We start from the raw sequence: 16,237 nt of genomic DNA, 5'->3' as shown, positions 1-16,237 counted from the left end.
CATCAAACTAAATAAAATTAAAATACATTGCATCTTACTTATCAGAGAGGAGACATTTGCTGTTATAAGTAATCCTAAATTATAATTATTTTAGTCAGTGATTGAAGATAAGAACTGACTTTTCAGTAGTATAAATAACTGTATTGTTTTGTTTGAGATGGTGTGCATTGCCAAATATTGTTGCATCTGCTTCTTAATTATCAGGCACTCTGGGAATGGATGGGAAGTTGATGGGAAGAAATTCACAGCAACCTTCTGTAATGATGATTCATCTTAGTCAGGAAAACTAGTACTGCTTGATCCCACTAAAAGGAAAGATAACAGGGATAAAGATTATATTTGCATGCTTTTCTCCTATTCATGCCCTGAAAATTCAGAATTATTTGATTTCCAAATGTGTCTGAAAACTCAAGGATTATGGACTTTCCCAGCAGTGATTGAGTGTATTCATGGGATTATCAGTGTTATACCCAAATTTACTATTTTATATCAGTAAATGATTTCTGCACATGAGGTCAGTGTAATTCAACTCACAGAGTTGGGCCTGTAGTCATTATAAGTGATTCATTCTATTCTATTCTATTCTATTCTATTCTATTCTATTCTATTCTATTCTATTCTATTCTATTCTATTCTATTCTATTCTATTCTATTCTATTCTATTCTATTCTATTCTATTCTATTTCTTATGTAAAATGTGAAGGGAGCACTCAGTCAGTGCTCTCTGTTACAGGGATGTCTGTTCCCAGACTCTTAGGGGAGTCTGTGAGATGTCTTGCCTCCTTCTCCATCACCTCATCCTGTTCTTCAGAAAGAGGTCTTTGGAGCTCTGTTTTTTCTGTAGCACTTCCTCTTCATGCACTTCTGCACTCAGGCCCAGCTTTTGAAAACTTTTTTCAGCTTTTGAAAAGCAGAAGAAGCAGCTGGTGGTTGAGTGCTGACACATTTGCTGCCACTTTGCTGTGCCCCTTCACTTGCCCTTGTTACTCTGTGTTTTTCTGACAAGACATGCATGCTGCCAGTGCCTTATGGGTTTACAATGGTGATTGTAGAGGAACTTGCACTCCTTGACTGTGCAGCTTGTGCTCCTCAGTGGAGCAGATGCTGGGAGTTATTAAGAGACTTCCTCCAGGGGTGCTGATGAAACTGAATTCTCAGAACTGCTCTGCAGTGAGTCACTAAAAGTAGGCTAGTGGGTTTTGTGGGCTCTCCTCCTGCACCACTCAGAGCAGAGGCACTAGCTCTTGCACACAATGCTCTTCTGAGCATGCTGTAAAGAACCAGCATGCAGCTTTGTGCACAGGAGAAGGGAGTGAGCAATAAAGTAGGTGAGGTGAAAAATAGAATATAGCTATCTTTACATTTATGTGTGCTGGTAGAAATGTGAATGGAGCCATAGAAATACACATATGTGGAAAGTTTTGCTATTTTACTATTTCATTCATTCAGGTGAGGCAAATTTGTATTCAACATCTTTATTGAGCAGTTGACTGTAGTAAACATGATCGTGGACTCTGCCAGAGGTGTGAGTTTTGGTAGCTGTGGCTAACAATACAAGCAAGTTATTAAAAATTGCAAAGAGAAACACTACCATATAAACTGCAATGTCACATAAACCGGTGATAGATTGTTACTGGGAATCTTATGCTATGCTTGGACAGTTTTTTTTCCAAAACAGGGATGGGAGGAAGAAAAGATATTAAGAGAGAAGTGAGAAAAAAGTAATTGCAGAAGTCTTTCTGTTGTTTTGAGAAAGGCTGGGAAAACTATAGTTGCCTACTTAACAGATGTTATAGAACAGGTTGCTGAATATATTGTCTGGTGAGCTATGGGTGAGAGAAGCATGTGAGTGATCTATATGATCTATTCATGAATGTGAAGGTTCCAAACAGGAAATTGAGGACTCTCCAGTGGGTGGCACAAGCAGATGTCATTCTCGGGCCCCAGGGTAGAGAGGTATGTGACAGAAAAGCTGGGCACAGCTGGAGTCCATGTGGCCTTTCAGGAGACCAAATGGGAAGCTTGTCCTGTGCCTGTTCCTCCTTTCAGTTGCCCTTTGTTCTTTTTCCTCATCTAATTTTTCTAATTCAGTGTGTGCTCATTAAATTGACGTGTGTATTAAGATCATGGTTTGCCACTTGGTGAGTTGTAATTGCTATAATGCTTTTAAAAATAAACAATGTAAATAAATTTTCTAGGAGTACTTTAGGGGAAAGGCATCTCTAGTGTAGCTTTCACACCACAGAGAAAATGTGAACTCAGGTACATAAATTTCTCCATTAATCATTTGTTTGCCACCAGAGGTAGTGAAAAAAAATCTGTACAACTTCTTTTGGATTCTTAAATGTCTTAAAGTCATACAGAATTTCTGCCTTCCATTCTGGATGATTGCAGTGGTTCCAAAACAAGGTCACATCCAAGGAGAGCTGGGATTGTCTTTTTATGACCAGTTTTCATTGCAGTGAACTGGCAAACTATTAAAATACAAACAATTAAAATTAAAACACATCAGAGCATATAATTCAGTTACTCCCAAAATGTAATAAAAAGGTGTCTCCCTGATCAATAATTGCTTACTGTGTGTCTTCTTTATGAAAGTACTCAGATGTTCAGTCATTTCTTTGTGAGTGTCACAGAAAGAAAAATGGATGAAGCAGGATGTTGTAAAAGAAGGAGGTTGATTGCAAAAGGACAGTCCCAGGATTTAGCAAATTGCATGCTAAAGTGAAAGAAACAGAGCTCTGGATGCATCTAACACCTTTTCTTCAGGGTACCTGCTGGGTTTTTTTCTATCTGCCTCCAAAACATAACTTGAAATTTCAGGAGAATTTTTCAAAGCTGCCAGCCTGAAGGGTTGAATTGTGGCATAGAAATAACTCTCTTTAAAATCAGGCAATTTTTTTTAAGATGTAAATTGTTGTATGAATTGTTATTAACTTGGGATACTAGCTAGGTCCAGGATAAGAGCAGTAAGAGCTTTGATGTATATAACTGAAGAAGCCAGCCAAGAGACAAGTGATCCTGATCCATTTTCTTAAGGTCGCTGAAATAATCACTGTGATGAGGAAGGAGATCAGAGCAGATTTTGTAACTAGGTCAGGTTTTCCTGCTGTCTCAGGCTTATATGCTATAGAAAAATAACCTGAATTACTTTTTTTCCTTTTAAACTGTTTTAAATATTCATTATAGAGTTGCAACGGTGCTCTAAAACACATTAAAGTTGTGAAATGTCACATTTTTACATAAAGGCTGTGCTACACTGCTTTTTGCTGAGCAATCTTCCCAATTTTTAAATAATTTTTAATTTGTCTTTTCCATTTTATTTTCCTTTAACACCTCCTCATGTTATCCTGACTTGGGCTTCTCCAAAAAAGAAACCAAGGGAATTCAGATACTTGGAGCCTGAAAAACAAGGGATCCCGAAAAGATTTTCACAAAACACTTCAAAAACAAACATTTGAATCGGAAACATTGGATTCTGGCAATGCAACTTTTCAGGTACATTTTCTTCACTTTGGGAAAGGTGATCAAATACAGCAGCTTCTCTCAAAAGAAGCATCTGGTATGTAATCTTGAATGTTGTGTGCAGTTTTGGTCACTGGAATGTATGAGAGATATAAAGCTATTGGGCAGCATCCAAAGGAGGGACACAAAGATGGTGAAGGACCTTGTAAAGGTGAAGCTTTATGAGAAGTGGCTGAGGTCACTTGGTCTGCTCAGGCTGAAGGAGAGGACACTGAGGGGGAGACCTCATTGCAGTCTATGTTTTCTTTGTTAGGCAAAGAGCAGGGGCAGGCACTGATCTCTTCTCTGTGGTGAAGAGTGACAGGACCTGAGGAGTTGTGTAACAGAGGTTTCAGCTGGATATTTGAGAAAAGTTCTTCACACAGAGGGTGGCTGGGCACTGGAACAGGCTCCCCAGGGAAGTGATCACTGTCCCAAGCCTGACAGAGCTAAAGGAGTGTTTGGATAATGCTCCCAGGCACATGGTGTGATTCTTGTGGTGTCCTGTGCAGGGCCAGGAGCTGGACTCTGTGATCCTAGTGGGTCCCTTCCAGCTCAGCATGTTCTGTGATGCTGTGATCCATGATGGCATCAAGCAGAGCACCATGCTCACCCTCAGGCTTCATGGCAGAGGAGGCATTAAGATCCCCTCTGCAGATCACCAAGAGCCATTCTGTGGCACCCTGTTGACCAAGCCACAGCTCAACATTTTCTTGTTTTCCAACAGGTGGGGCCCCAGCACGTGCACGCTGTCCCGGAGGAGGCCTTGAGGGCTCCGGCCTGCTCCGACCTGGAGCTGCGCAGCCTGCAGCCGGACCCCCGGCTGGAGCACCTGCTGCGGCACGTCAGCGCAGAGGAGTTCGAGAGGCTGAACGAGGAGGCACGCCGCACAAACAGGCACCCCGAGCTCCTCGCCCTCTACCCCTCCGTGGATGAGGTGAGAGGGAGGTCAGCTGTCCTGCTAGTCTTTCCCAGCTGGCTGTCCCAGCACACCTGAGGTTAAAGCTGCACCTCAGTAGATAAACACTGCGCTGCTCTCAGTGTGGGCCAAGGCACATGCTGGTGATACGGCTATGTCATGGTGTCACTTTCCTTAGTGGCTTGTTCTTGGAGCCCACAGCTGTAAATATTTGGTGCAAATGCCAGACAGGAGTCAGGAATGTAAATATTCAGGAATAATAAATCTATTTTATTTCATCTCTGGAGACATTAACTGCCCACTGAGTGAGGGAAGATGCTAGTCTGTAACAGTGGCTTGGCTACTGTCACATAAATGTTTTAATCGAGTGTGTAAAATTACAGTTCTTTTAATTGAGTATGACTGTTTAATGATAGGAAGATGCAGTGGAGATACGACCGGTGCCAGATTGCCCAAAAGAACATCTGGGCAACAGGATTTTGGTGAAGCTGCAGACTCTGAAGTAAGTAATCCCTCACAAGCATTGCTCACCATTTCTGAGTTCCCAACAGTGTACTGCTGCACACCTTGTTAAACCACTGCAGGCGTCCTGTACAGCACCATTCACTGGTCAAGTGTTCTTTCTTAGTGTAGCAGAAAATTATTTCTATCCATCTTTACAGAGGTCTTCAATTTGCCAGGATGTAAAGGAGTTGGGAGTGAACCCAGATTATATATATTAAAATAAAATAAAATTTAAAAATAAAAGAAAAAGAAAAAGGAAAAAAAGAAGAAAAAAAGGCGATTGATGTTATGTCAAGTCCTACACTCCTGGACTTTCACTGTGGTTTAACCCCACCCAGCAGCTAAGCCCCACACGGCCATTCACTCACTCCTCCACCAACAGGGTGGAGGAGAGAATCAGAAAAGTAAATCTGGAGAGCTCATGGGTTGAGACAGACATTTTAATAGGGAAAGCAAGTGGCACAAGTGGCACAAGACAAGCAAAGGAAAGCAAGGAATTAACTCACAGGTTCCCAAGGGCAGGTAGGTGTTCATCCATCTCCAGGAGCGCAAGTCCACACATGGTGTGGCTTGGGAAGACAAACACCATCACTCCAGATTTCCCCGCCTTGCTCCTTTTGCCCCCCATGTATTTTCCAAGCATGGTGCCACATGATCTGGAATATCCCTTTGGTCATTTGGGGTTACCTGTCCTGTCTGTGTCTCCTCCCAGTCTCCCACACAACCCAGTCTCCTCACCAGTGGGAGGAGTACCAATAGCAGAAAAGTCCTTAGTTTTGGGTAAGCCCTGCTCAGCAACAGCAAAAACATCTTTATATTATCAACCCTGTGTTCAGCACAAATCCAGAACCCCACACTGAAGAAAATTAATTCTCCCCCTGCCAAAGACAGAACAACTTGATAAACAGAAAAAAAAAGCAACATATGATAAGTTTTAACTGATCTCTGAGACCACCTTCCTGTCCAATTTAGAAAATATATTGCATGCACTTTACTAGCCTTCTTTTCCTCTTGAAATCATCTAATATAATACACTAATAAAAAAAAATCCTTAAGACTTTGAGAGAACTGAGGTCTGGAGCTAAGTATTTCTCTGCAATTTTAATGAAAGTGCCAGTCAAAATATAACTCTTCCATTTTTTTATTATACATAGCCATAGAAGCACAGTATCAATCAGTGTCTTGCGTGTCTTTCCCCAACAGGTTTGATATAGAGATAGAACCTTTGTTTGCATGCATAGCTCTCTATGACATAAAGGAAAGAAAAAAGGTAAGTGCGTATACAATATTTTTGTTCAATTGGTCTGGGTTTTTATCTCAGGAGTAATAAATGAGGAAAATTTACAAAAAACTTACCACTGTTTTACATATGCAGTCTGATCGAGGCTTCTTGTTATGCAATCAGTCACATGCTTCCAATTGTTTACTTTATAGTTATAGTTTTAACTTTTGACTTGTTTTAAAATAAAACTTGAAGCATTTTTGCTTTACAATATATTTTAATCCCTTCTTTCTTTTCAAGATCTCAGAAAATTTTCATTGCGACCTCAATTCTGACTCATTAAGAGGATTCTTGCGTTCTCATACACCCTCCATCGACTTGTCTACTCAGGCAAGATCAGCAGTATTTTCTGTCACTTATCCCTCATCAGATATATACCTGGTAATAAAGGTATGTTACAGTGCTGCTTTGACACCATTCTGCCTGTTCCCAGCTGTTCCTTTTGCCTGAGTTCACAGAACTGACAAACATGGCTTTTGTCTAGATGAGATGAATTATGATGGTTTTTAATAGCAGTATGTGAGCAGGTGTACAGTGGTATATCTCATTCTCAGCTAAGAAGTTATATTAGTATCTTGTGTACAGTTCTACTAAGTACATAGAATTTCTTATCTCTGCCTAAGGGAAATTAAAAATATAGTGAAATAAGGCACTGTTAAAAATTTTATTTACATTCTGTGGAGCTATTTTGGTGTTGGTTTAGTGCTCTTTGCATAATTTTGTTTGCTTAATTCTGAAACTGAATTAATCTGAACCACTTCTTTTGGAATGTGTTAATTATCATGATTTCAGTGAAAATGCAGTAGCAAGTGATTTACATATATATTTTCTGCTTTCTAACAGATGGAAGGTTTAGTGTCAGTTACTTCATAAAGACAGTTTTAAGGCATTATATACAACTATATATCTAGGCGAGTCCTTTCAAATTGCTAGAGAAACAACATGTTACTATTTGGATGACATTTTTTCTTCAATTGTCTTATTTTACTTCTTTTTGTAGATAGAAAAAGTACTTCAGCAAGGAGAAATCGGAGATTGTGCAGAACCCTACATGGTTCTTAAAGAAAGTGAGGCTGGCAAGGTAAGTAAATAACTGTAAAGAATATTTAGATTAAAAAATGCATGATAAAAACAAACAACAAAGAAAGAGCAGACCCTTTGAAACAGGATGGAATGCCAAAAACACTGGAGGGTAAGCCAGTTAAATCATCCATGGCACAAGCAGTTTGATGTCTGTGACTGACAGAAAGAAATTAGGAGAAGGCAAGGTGCATTCTTGTTACTGACCCCTTTGGAAATCAATACTGACAGAGTCTTGAGTCATGAAGCAGACAGGGGTGAGCAAAGGAGGTAACTGAAAGGTATAGTTAACAGAAATACTTGTACCTCAGAGACATGCTATTGATTTGGATGGGCAGACAGCCTATTGTAGTGTGCAGCTGTCCAGTTCAGTGCTGTTGTCCATAGATAATGTGAATTGTGTTCAAGGAATTCATGATCATTTACCTCCCTGGAACAGACTGAGTGTTTGCTGGGCTTCCACATGTCTCACCTTCAGAATATTGCTTTCAATAATTTATTTTATTTTCTGTACCTGATGAAAGAAGTAGAACCTGCTAACATTTCATGATTATTATTCTGGATCTGACGATTACTGCAAAACAATTTTCTGCATTTCTATAATGCAAATGAACTCTTTGAAGGAAAATGGAAGTGAATGTACAAATCAAAACAGCTACAGTTCTGTCAGTGATGTAGCAAGAAAATATGAGAGATACCAATGCAAATTATTTACTGAACTGTAAATAGGTAACTTACATTTTTGTCTATGGTAGCATTGCAATAACTGATTACTTTTGAAACAGAGATTATTTTCTTTGTCTCAGACAAAAGAAAAGATTGAAAAACTGAAAGCACAAGCTGAATCCTTTTGTCAGAGGTTGGGGAAATACAGAATGCCATTTGCCTGGATTCCTATAAGCCTAACTAATTTCTTCAACCTTTCAACGCTTGAACGAGAAATACAAGAAGCTGAAGGTTTAAACGGTACTTGTCTAACTTTTCTAAGTAAGGCAAAATTACTCTTCAGTAGAACTGGATATAGGAAACAATGTTATTCACTCTGTCATCTAAAGTGAATCACAGATTTAAAGTCATGTCTTGTCACCTTTCCTTTCCAGTCCTACAAACACTTACAAATTAATTGTGCTCACTGTGTTGTCTCTGCACATTTATTTTTATGTCTTTTTTTGTCTCTTTTAAGACCATATTCTTTCATGGCTTAGGTCCAATTTTCATTGAACACTGGCTTTGTTGTAAAATTCCCTTTGCTCCATGGATTTAGCAAGCAATACTGAGCAGTCAAGATACCAAACATCTAAGTTTGGTAGGCAGGGCCATTGCTCAATGTGCTTTATAACCCATGAACTAAAAATTTAAATAAACTTCTGCTCTGCAGCAGAAATAATGGAACTTCAATAGGTGTGTCCTAGTATTCCACTATTTCACAGAGTCTGAAATAAAAGAAGCAGAATGTTTTCGGTACTCTATCCTCTGATGTTGGTGAGATGTTTCTGTGGTTTTCTAGTGTATTCTGAGAAACTTTTTACTGCAGCAAAAAGCAAAAAACAAGATGGTAATGCATTTAATTTCCCTTTGAAGGGAAAGGATCCAGTAGTGACAAGAAGGCAACGTTGCTGCAGGGAAGAAGGCTTTCTGAGAGAAGTTTCAGCTCAGAGGACAGCTATCCAGCATCAAACTTCAAAACAATCTCTCTGACCCTTGGCACCTTCTTTAAACAGGTACTCTTTAGAACAGGATTCTCTTTAGTTCTGATTTCATAAGACATTTTTATCTATGTAATATGAATTGTGCTGGGAAAAGCTACCAGTTATAATTGTGTGGGGACAGAGGATAACTGCAGCCAAGTAAATAGTAGCCCACTTGCTTTGGATGCCTCAAGGACATGGTTCACTCATGAACTTTTTCTCCGTGTTATGGAGTACTGTTGAAAGGTACTGATTTTTGTCTTTCTCTTGGTAGGAAGGAGACAGGCTCAGTGATGAGGATCTGTTTAAATTTTTAGCAGATTTCAAAAGATCATCTTCCTTGCAAAGAAGAATTAAGACTTTACCAGGTACGTACTTAATTTTGGATGGAAGGTCTTATGTGTATTTTTCTCCCCCAAACTGTTTTGTAAATTCCAACCCCAAAATATATTTTACTTGAGTTTAAAGCCTATAATATGTGCCATTGTGGAACTTCCTGTGTTTCTGGTATCTACCTGAACACAGAAGCTTTTGAATTTTTATTTTTTTTTCTGCATGAATGAGTATGGAGATTTAGATTTAGCTTGATATTTTTTTAATTATTTGCTTTTCTCCCTAATTTACAGAGTGCCTACTAGATATCTTTTGTTATTATTCAAACTGTTTGAAGTCAGTTCTTCAAAGCAAATTTGTAGGATCCTTGCTACTTCCCTGCAATGCTTTGAAATGGTACATATTTTATAGAGAGAAATTAAAATGTGTACACATTTCATCTTAGCTTGAGATTAGGGTCAGCATTAGTTAACAAAGTAGAGAAGTACATGCAGTGTTTAGCTACTGTCAAACACCTGACCAGCTTAATTTTTCTTTTTTAAGTAAACTACAGTTCAACCTCTTCTTCATTGTGGAGGAACCTTAAAAAATATGAACTGAGGGCAAAACTGTTCTTCATTTCTAGTTGAGTGCCAGAAATCACAAGTCTGAGTTCCACAAACAGTTTTAACTTATCACAGCAGAGAATTTAAATTGAAAGTCTGTTTATCCTGGGGTAAATGTTATCAGTATTAGCTGTGTAACTGCTCACCACAGAAAGCATAGCTTTCCTAGTGGGTGGTGTCTACTTTGGCAGAGATTAATCTGAGCAAAATCTGAGGGGGAGGTGGAGTAAGAGAGAACTGTATGAGACAGCTCACCTTTTGTTTGTCTCCAGACAAATTTGTTACTTGTGTGTGAAAGACACTAGAACACCTGACAGCATATAATATTCCTTCTTTCTTTCTATTTCCTTTGAAACATTACAGGGTAGACATAAGGAGCTATGTGTTTCCCTGACTGTGAAGGGATGTGTGCAGGCTATTTCCTCTGTATCGTTCTGTACCTAAGCTTTCCTTCTCATCCAGCCCAAGAACTGGATTTTTTTTTCTGTACTGTTGCTATGTAATCTTACATATTGTTTTCATTTTTCTTTTATTATGCACTCATCATTTTTTATATTTTTGCTAAGATTTTGTGATTTAATTGTAAAGGAACACTTAAGGTGGAGATTTCCCCAGCTCCAGAAAACATTGGCTATTGTCTGACACCAGAACTACTCCCAGTGAAGCCATTTTCAGAAAACCGCAATCGCCCTCACAAAGAGGTTTTGGAATTCCCAGTTAGAGAAGTGTATGTTCCCCACACCATTTATAGGTAAGAAATAACATATATTTTTAACATTTCTTTAAAAAATGTTATTTTTTTTTTCCAGAAATAGAAGCTAAACTAACTATTCTAAAAATAGAAAATATTTTTTAAAAAAGGCTAAAGACAGTGTGTTGGGCTGATGATTTAATATTCCTACCCATTACAAGATAAGATACCTGCAGGATATTCCATGATGTGTTTGCTAATCTAATTGTATTGTCTTTTGAAAAGTTTTCTATAACATAAAAAAAAAAAAAACTTTAACAACTGTCATTGACTTGGTATCTATCTATCTATCTATCTATCTATCTATCTATCTATCTATCTATCTATTTATCTATCTATGTACCTATCTATCTATCCTCCTTTTTTTTGGTGTTTGTTTGGTTTTGGGGTTCTTTTTCCAGTAGATTTCATTTTCATTTTTAACACTTCTGGTAAATGATTATGCTTAGTTGTCACTGTTGTTAATTTGGAGTTACTCCTGGACTCTGCCACAATTCAGTGGAATTCAATCTCCCGAGGGCAGCTCACAGCACCACTACACTAAAATGCAGAGTTATGGTACTTCTGGCTTCTCTGTGTATCAAAGATAGAATTGGATGGTGGTGGAACTTTAGTGCAAACTTTCCTATAGGGAAAGTATTTTTTATAGAATTGAAAGTGGAAATGTGAATGAACATGAGTGAAGATGCCTTTTTTTAGTTTAATGAAAAAAATAAGACAGGATTTTAACTTTCCTACTTGTTGTCTGGCCCCAGTAAGTGTCAATTCCAGTGTGCAGTCTTGCCCTGTCTAAAGGTGTGCTTCTGACCAAAAACCATTAGCAACTGCTGTGTTTCTGAGCTGCAGCAACAGATGAGTCTGCACAGAATATTCTCTCTTTAAATCTCATCAGGCTCTCACTTCTGCAGCCAGACATAGCGAATATCAAAGCCACCATGTCGAAAATTAATTTGTGCTTCACCTAAAGCAAATTTGAGTGTCTCCACATTATCCTTGTGTTGCCATGGTGTCTGTATTGAATATTTACAACCACATTAGAGGAAATACTCGCTGTCACTCAACAGATACAGTCTTTCAGCAAGAGTTCACACCTTACATGCTTAAACCCTTTCTTTAGTCTCTGTTTTGATTTTCACCCTAAATTAAAGTCATGGCAACAAAACGTAGGACAAAACAAAGTAGGATTTGTTCAGCCTAACTTGTAATAATGAAGATAACATCTATAAAAAATAGTTGCCTTCATTAATCTATACCTGAATTAGTGAATCAATGGTATGATATGCATAGTTAGGTGATGTATGCCAATGAACATCAAGTACAGCTGTAGCATGGCACTGACAAGTCCACTACTAAACCATGTCCCAAGCAGTACATCTACATGTGACTTCACAACTTCCCTGGATAGCCTGCCAATATTTAACAACCCTTTGATGAAGAAAAATTTCTTAATATCCAGTTTAAACCTCCCCTGGAGCAACATGAGGCTGTTTCCTTTTGTCCTATTGCTTGCTGGGAGAAGAGGCCAACCCTCATCTAGCTACACCATCCTTGCAGGCAGTTGTAGAGAGTGATAAAGCCCCCCTGAGCCTCCTTTTCTCCAGGGTAAACAACCCCAACTCCCTTAGCTGCTCCTCAGGCTTGTGCTCCAGACCCTTCCCCAGCTCTGTTGCCTTCTCTGGAAACACTCCAGCACCTCAATGTCCTTCTTAGAGTGAGGGGTTCAGTAATGAACACACAGTTCAAGGTGCTGCCTCCTCAGTGCTGAGTACAGGGGACAATCCCTGCCCTGCTCCTGTTCCACACTATTGCTGGCACAGGCCAGGATGCCATTGGCCTCCTTGGCCACCTGGGCACTGCTGGCTCCTGTTCAGCTGCTGTCACCAGCACCCCCAGGGCCTTTTCCTCTGGGCAGCTTTCCAGCCACTCTGCCCCAGCCTGTGGCACTGCCTGGGGCTGTTGTGACCCGAGGGCAGGACCCAGCTCTGGGCCTTGTTGAACCTCACAGCACGGCCTTGGCCCATGATCCAGCCTGTGCAGACCCCTCGATGGAGCCTAATGATCCTTTACTTAATTTAACTGTCATGCAGTTCTTGTTGCTCGGTTCTCCACATAGTGACTAGTATTTTAAATCTGAGATTAACCCATGAAGATTAACTCTGAATTTTAATAGAGAAAAAATGTTTCATTTTATTTCCTTTCTTCTAATCTGAATAGTAGAATCATCTTATTTTATTTGAGCAATTTGATAACATTTAGTCATGGCTTGCTAGCGCTTTCAAGGTGATTTAATATTTTCTAATTTTCAGATATAAGTCTGTAAACCATTTTTTTTTTACCACTGCTATACATGTACACACTGGGACAGAAGGTTGTCAAAAGTATTTCAGAGGGATGAAATTAACTTTTTTTCTTTTATTTTTTTGGGTAATGGCTTTTTCCTTTGTGATAGGAAAAGTGGAGCCTTCTGTTATAGTCTTTGAACTCAGGTCTTGCAAGCTTTTTTTTTTACTGGTGTAATGCCATTATTTTAAATGATGCTATTTTTGATTTATGCCAGTGAGATCAGCCAGCCCACTTTCTTTGTGCACTGTGAAATTGAGCACTTCTTTTTGTTGTGTACTTACATTTCTTTAATAAAAATATTTCCCTGAAAATGTCAAAACATTCCAAGATTTACTTCTTTCATACACCTCTATTTTTAATAGGAAAAATCATATAATTTAAAGTTTGTTTGTCATTTTATTTTCTCATTAAATGTAAATGAAAATGATGCTGTTTACTGCCACTGTGAAATGTTGGTGCTGAAGAAGATGGATTTGTCAAATCACTTCAGCAGTAACTCAGCTTAACCAGGCACAGGAAATCCTATCTGTGATAGGGGTAGTACCTAACGTTTAGGGGGTTTTTGGAGGAAGGGGAAAAAAACCCTTTTCTTTGCGGTTTCATTTCATTTAGTTGCAAACCACTTAGCGATGTTCTCAGACTTGCTGTATTCTGCAGTGTGAGCTGAAGGCCTGTGCTTTGGTGGTAATCATTCTACCCCATCCTTGACTAGTTCTGGGTGAGGAAAAGTTCTTGATGAATAACGGTGTCTCACTCCTGTTATTGCTCTCACAGCTTTATTTACTCCTCTTTGCCTCTCTGCCCATGGAATCCAGAGAGAGCATGTCTACTATATGTGAGTCTTCTACAAGCCCTTTGGTTTAGTTTTACATCTGTCCACCAACTCTTCAGATGATTCAAAATTTTAGCAACATGAGAAAAATCATTCAAACCATTTTCCAAATTATCCATCCTAAAATATGGAATATATGACTCATACATATCCTCTTGAATGTGGCATGTTGAAGGTCTGTCACTATGCCATTTTCCTAGTGACATGCCTGACTGGAATGGGTTTACTTATTTGGTTAAGTATTTGTGATGTGATTTTTAGTTTTTAATCATTTTTTTCTCAAGGATTCCCCACCAAAATTGTGAAAGAATCAACAAATATTGAAACCTATAACTAATGGATACATCCATTAGATACAGCTTTTGTTTCTGAATTTTAAAATGTAAGTTTTAAATGTTAGTGTTAACTTATACATCACTCCTCACCTACAGAACATTCCTAGTTTGTATCAGTAGGGACTACTTGCACATATGTTGAGTTTTGCTGTGTATGTAATTTTCATCACAGTCATCAGTGAAGATGCCTAATATTCATAAAAACTTTGAGATGCACTTGTTGACACCTTACGCCAGGTGTAATCTAACAAAGACAAGGATTCTTTTATGTGCACATATGCACAAGCAGTATTAACAAACACTAAATAAGAACGGTCACAGACTTGAAACTCTGAATAGATTTTATTTTGGCAGAGGATAGGTTGTGTTGCTTTGCCTATGGGAAGTGATTAAATCACTTGGGCTAAGCCCCATGAAAGTGTAGGAAGGTCTGCAAATTTGCATGAGAATTGCCACATGGTGTCTTGTGCCAGGTTAGGGGGACCCTTAGCTTTCCCAGCAGGTAACTGATTCCAAAATAGTCTCAGCACTCTTCTGGGTCATTCTCTGACCCACAGAGGCTGTTGGCATCTGTGCCTCACCCAGGATTCTGCTGGCCTTTGGGACTGCATTCTCAGTAGCACCGAATGTTTTCTGCCATGGCTTTTGTAGACTCAGTGATGTCCCTTGAACAGCTCTTTGGTTTTTTAAGCACATCTGAGTGTATCTGGAGGTAGAGTCCTGCACTTTCTGCAGGGGGAGAGAGAGGAGAAATATAATCACACTGACCTGGAGTATTTGCTGTGGCATGTTGCTATAATAGTTCTGCTCAGTGCATAACCTTGGGGTAGATGCAATGCTTCTGAAGCCCACCACATCCTTATGGACATCCCAGCTGTCTCACCCATATCATCTTCCTGCTTTAGATGTCAGCCGTCACTTTCATCTCTGCAGGATATCTAGAGTCAGCATTTGCCTCTGTTCTTCCTCAGTGCTGATGGTTTTAATACACGTGTAAGCAAGATCCCTAAAACTGGTTCAGCATAAATGGCACAAGCTTTAGCTTTTCAGTTCAGTACTTGCTGGAATAATACTTCCTTGGTTGTGTAGTCAGCAGAGAGCTCTCTGTGTTTTTTGCATATCTTTCATCTCAAGTCATATCTAGAAATAAAATCCAGTGCTCAGGTACATTATATAGATTTGTGACATCTTGTCCTAGGCTTCAGATTAATGAAGCAATGACTGTATTATTCAGCCTTCCCTACATGTATTTCTTCACTTCTGGCAGATGTAGTATTGACAATATCCTTCATTTAATATGTCAGACCCCCAAGTATAATTCAGTAGAGGTTACCTATATATTTTGCTCTTTCACTTAGCTTTTCTTAACATCATCTGAGAGAATTTGGCAAAGCAAAACTTGGACATAAGGTAGTAAGGAAGAGAATGCATTAGTGTGACAGGCAGAAGTACCATTCTGAATGAAGGGAAAGGCAAGTCACAAGCTATTTATTTTACTAAGGCATGCCATGTAGCACATGTTGGTTGAAAAGAGTAGCTTGGACTGTGTAATTGAGCAGTACTGTCATGTTGTGACACATGGAAATCAGGAGAATAAACCAGTTTTCCAGGTCTTGGGATACAATAAGTGGAAGATGGAAGATGTCTGACTTAATGACAATATTCTCCAAGGCTGCTTGACTTTTTCAGCTAACAGTGGTACTGAGGAGATACCTGTGATAAGGACAGTGCAATTCTGTGTGCAGCTTCTGCCACAAATGAGAAGAAATAATGAAAGTCCATGAGTAGTCATCATTGTTTCTCACTGAAAGCCAGAAGGTTTTCTCCAATATTTGTCTTATTCCTTACATTGAGGGGACAAACAGTGAGAATCCTGTATCAGACTGAGAAAACAAGACAGTGAATAGACATAATCATGATTCCAGAATCTGTGTATAATCCAGGTCTACCTGAAATCTCAGATTTGCCATATACTTCTCCAGTATATGGAGAATATTTGCAAACTGCCACAATGTTTGGAGTATATTTGCCATATACGTCTCCAGATAAAAATAATTCTGT

At 39.0% G+C, this 16,237-nt stretch overlaps 1 protein-coding gene across 3 annotated transcripts in view; it reads left to right on the top strand.

The window, feature by feature from the left end:
* The window catches only part of DOCK8 (dedicator of cytokinesis 8), an 87,020-nt gene that overhangs the window by 25,800 nt on the left and 44,983 nt on the right, over window positions 1–16,237 (top strand). For all 3 annotated transcript variants that reach the window (XM_023943657.2, XM_023943659.2, XM_023943658.2), the window contains 10 exons: window positions 3,375–3,498; window positions 4,232–4,441; window positions 4,840–4,925; window positions 6,131–6,197; window positions 6,450–6,599; window positions 7,210–7,290; window positions 8,096–8,255; window positions 8,871–9,010; window positions 9,252–9,345; window positions 10,504–10,666. In XM_023943657.2, coding sequence (XP_023799425.2) covers window positions 3,375–3,498; window positions 4,232–4,441; window positions 4,840–4,925; window positions 6,131–6,197; window positions 6,450–6,599; window positions 7,210–7,290; window positions 8,096–8,255; window positions 8,871–9,010; window positions 9,252–9,345; window positions 10,504–10,666 — 1,275 coding nt within the window. The remainder of the gene's footprint in view (window positions 1–3,374; window positions 3,499–4,231; window positions 4,442–4,839; window positions 4,926–6,130; window positions 6,198–6,449; window positions 6,600–7,209; window positions 7,291–8,095; window positions 8,256–8,870; window positions 9,011–9,251; window positions 9,346–10,503; window positions 10,667–16,237) is intronic.

This window comes from Cyanistes caeruleus, chromosome Z, assembly GCF_971803275.1.
Source record: "Cyanistes caeruleus chromosome Z, bCyaCae1.hap1.1, whole genome shotgun sequence".
Classification (NCBI taxonomy): domain Eukaryota; kingdom Metazoa; phylum Chordata; class Aves; order Passeriformes; family Paridae; genus Cyanistes; species Cyanistes caeruleus.
This window is presented reverse-complemented; position numbering and strand designations above follow the sequence as displayed.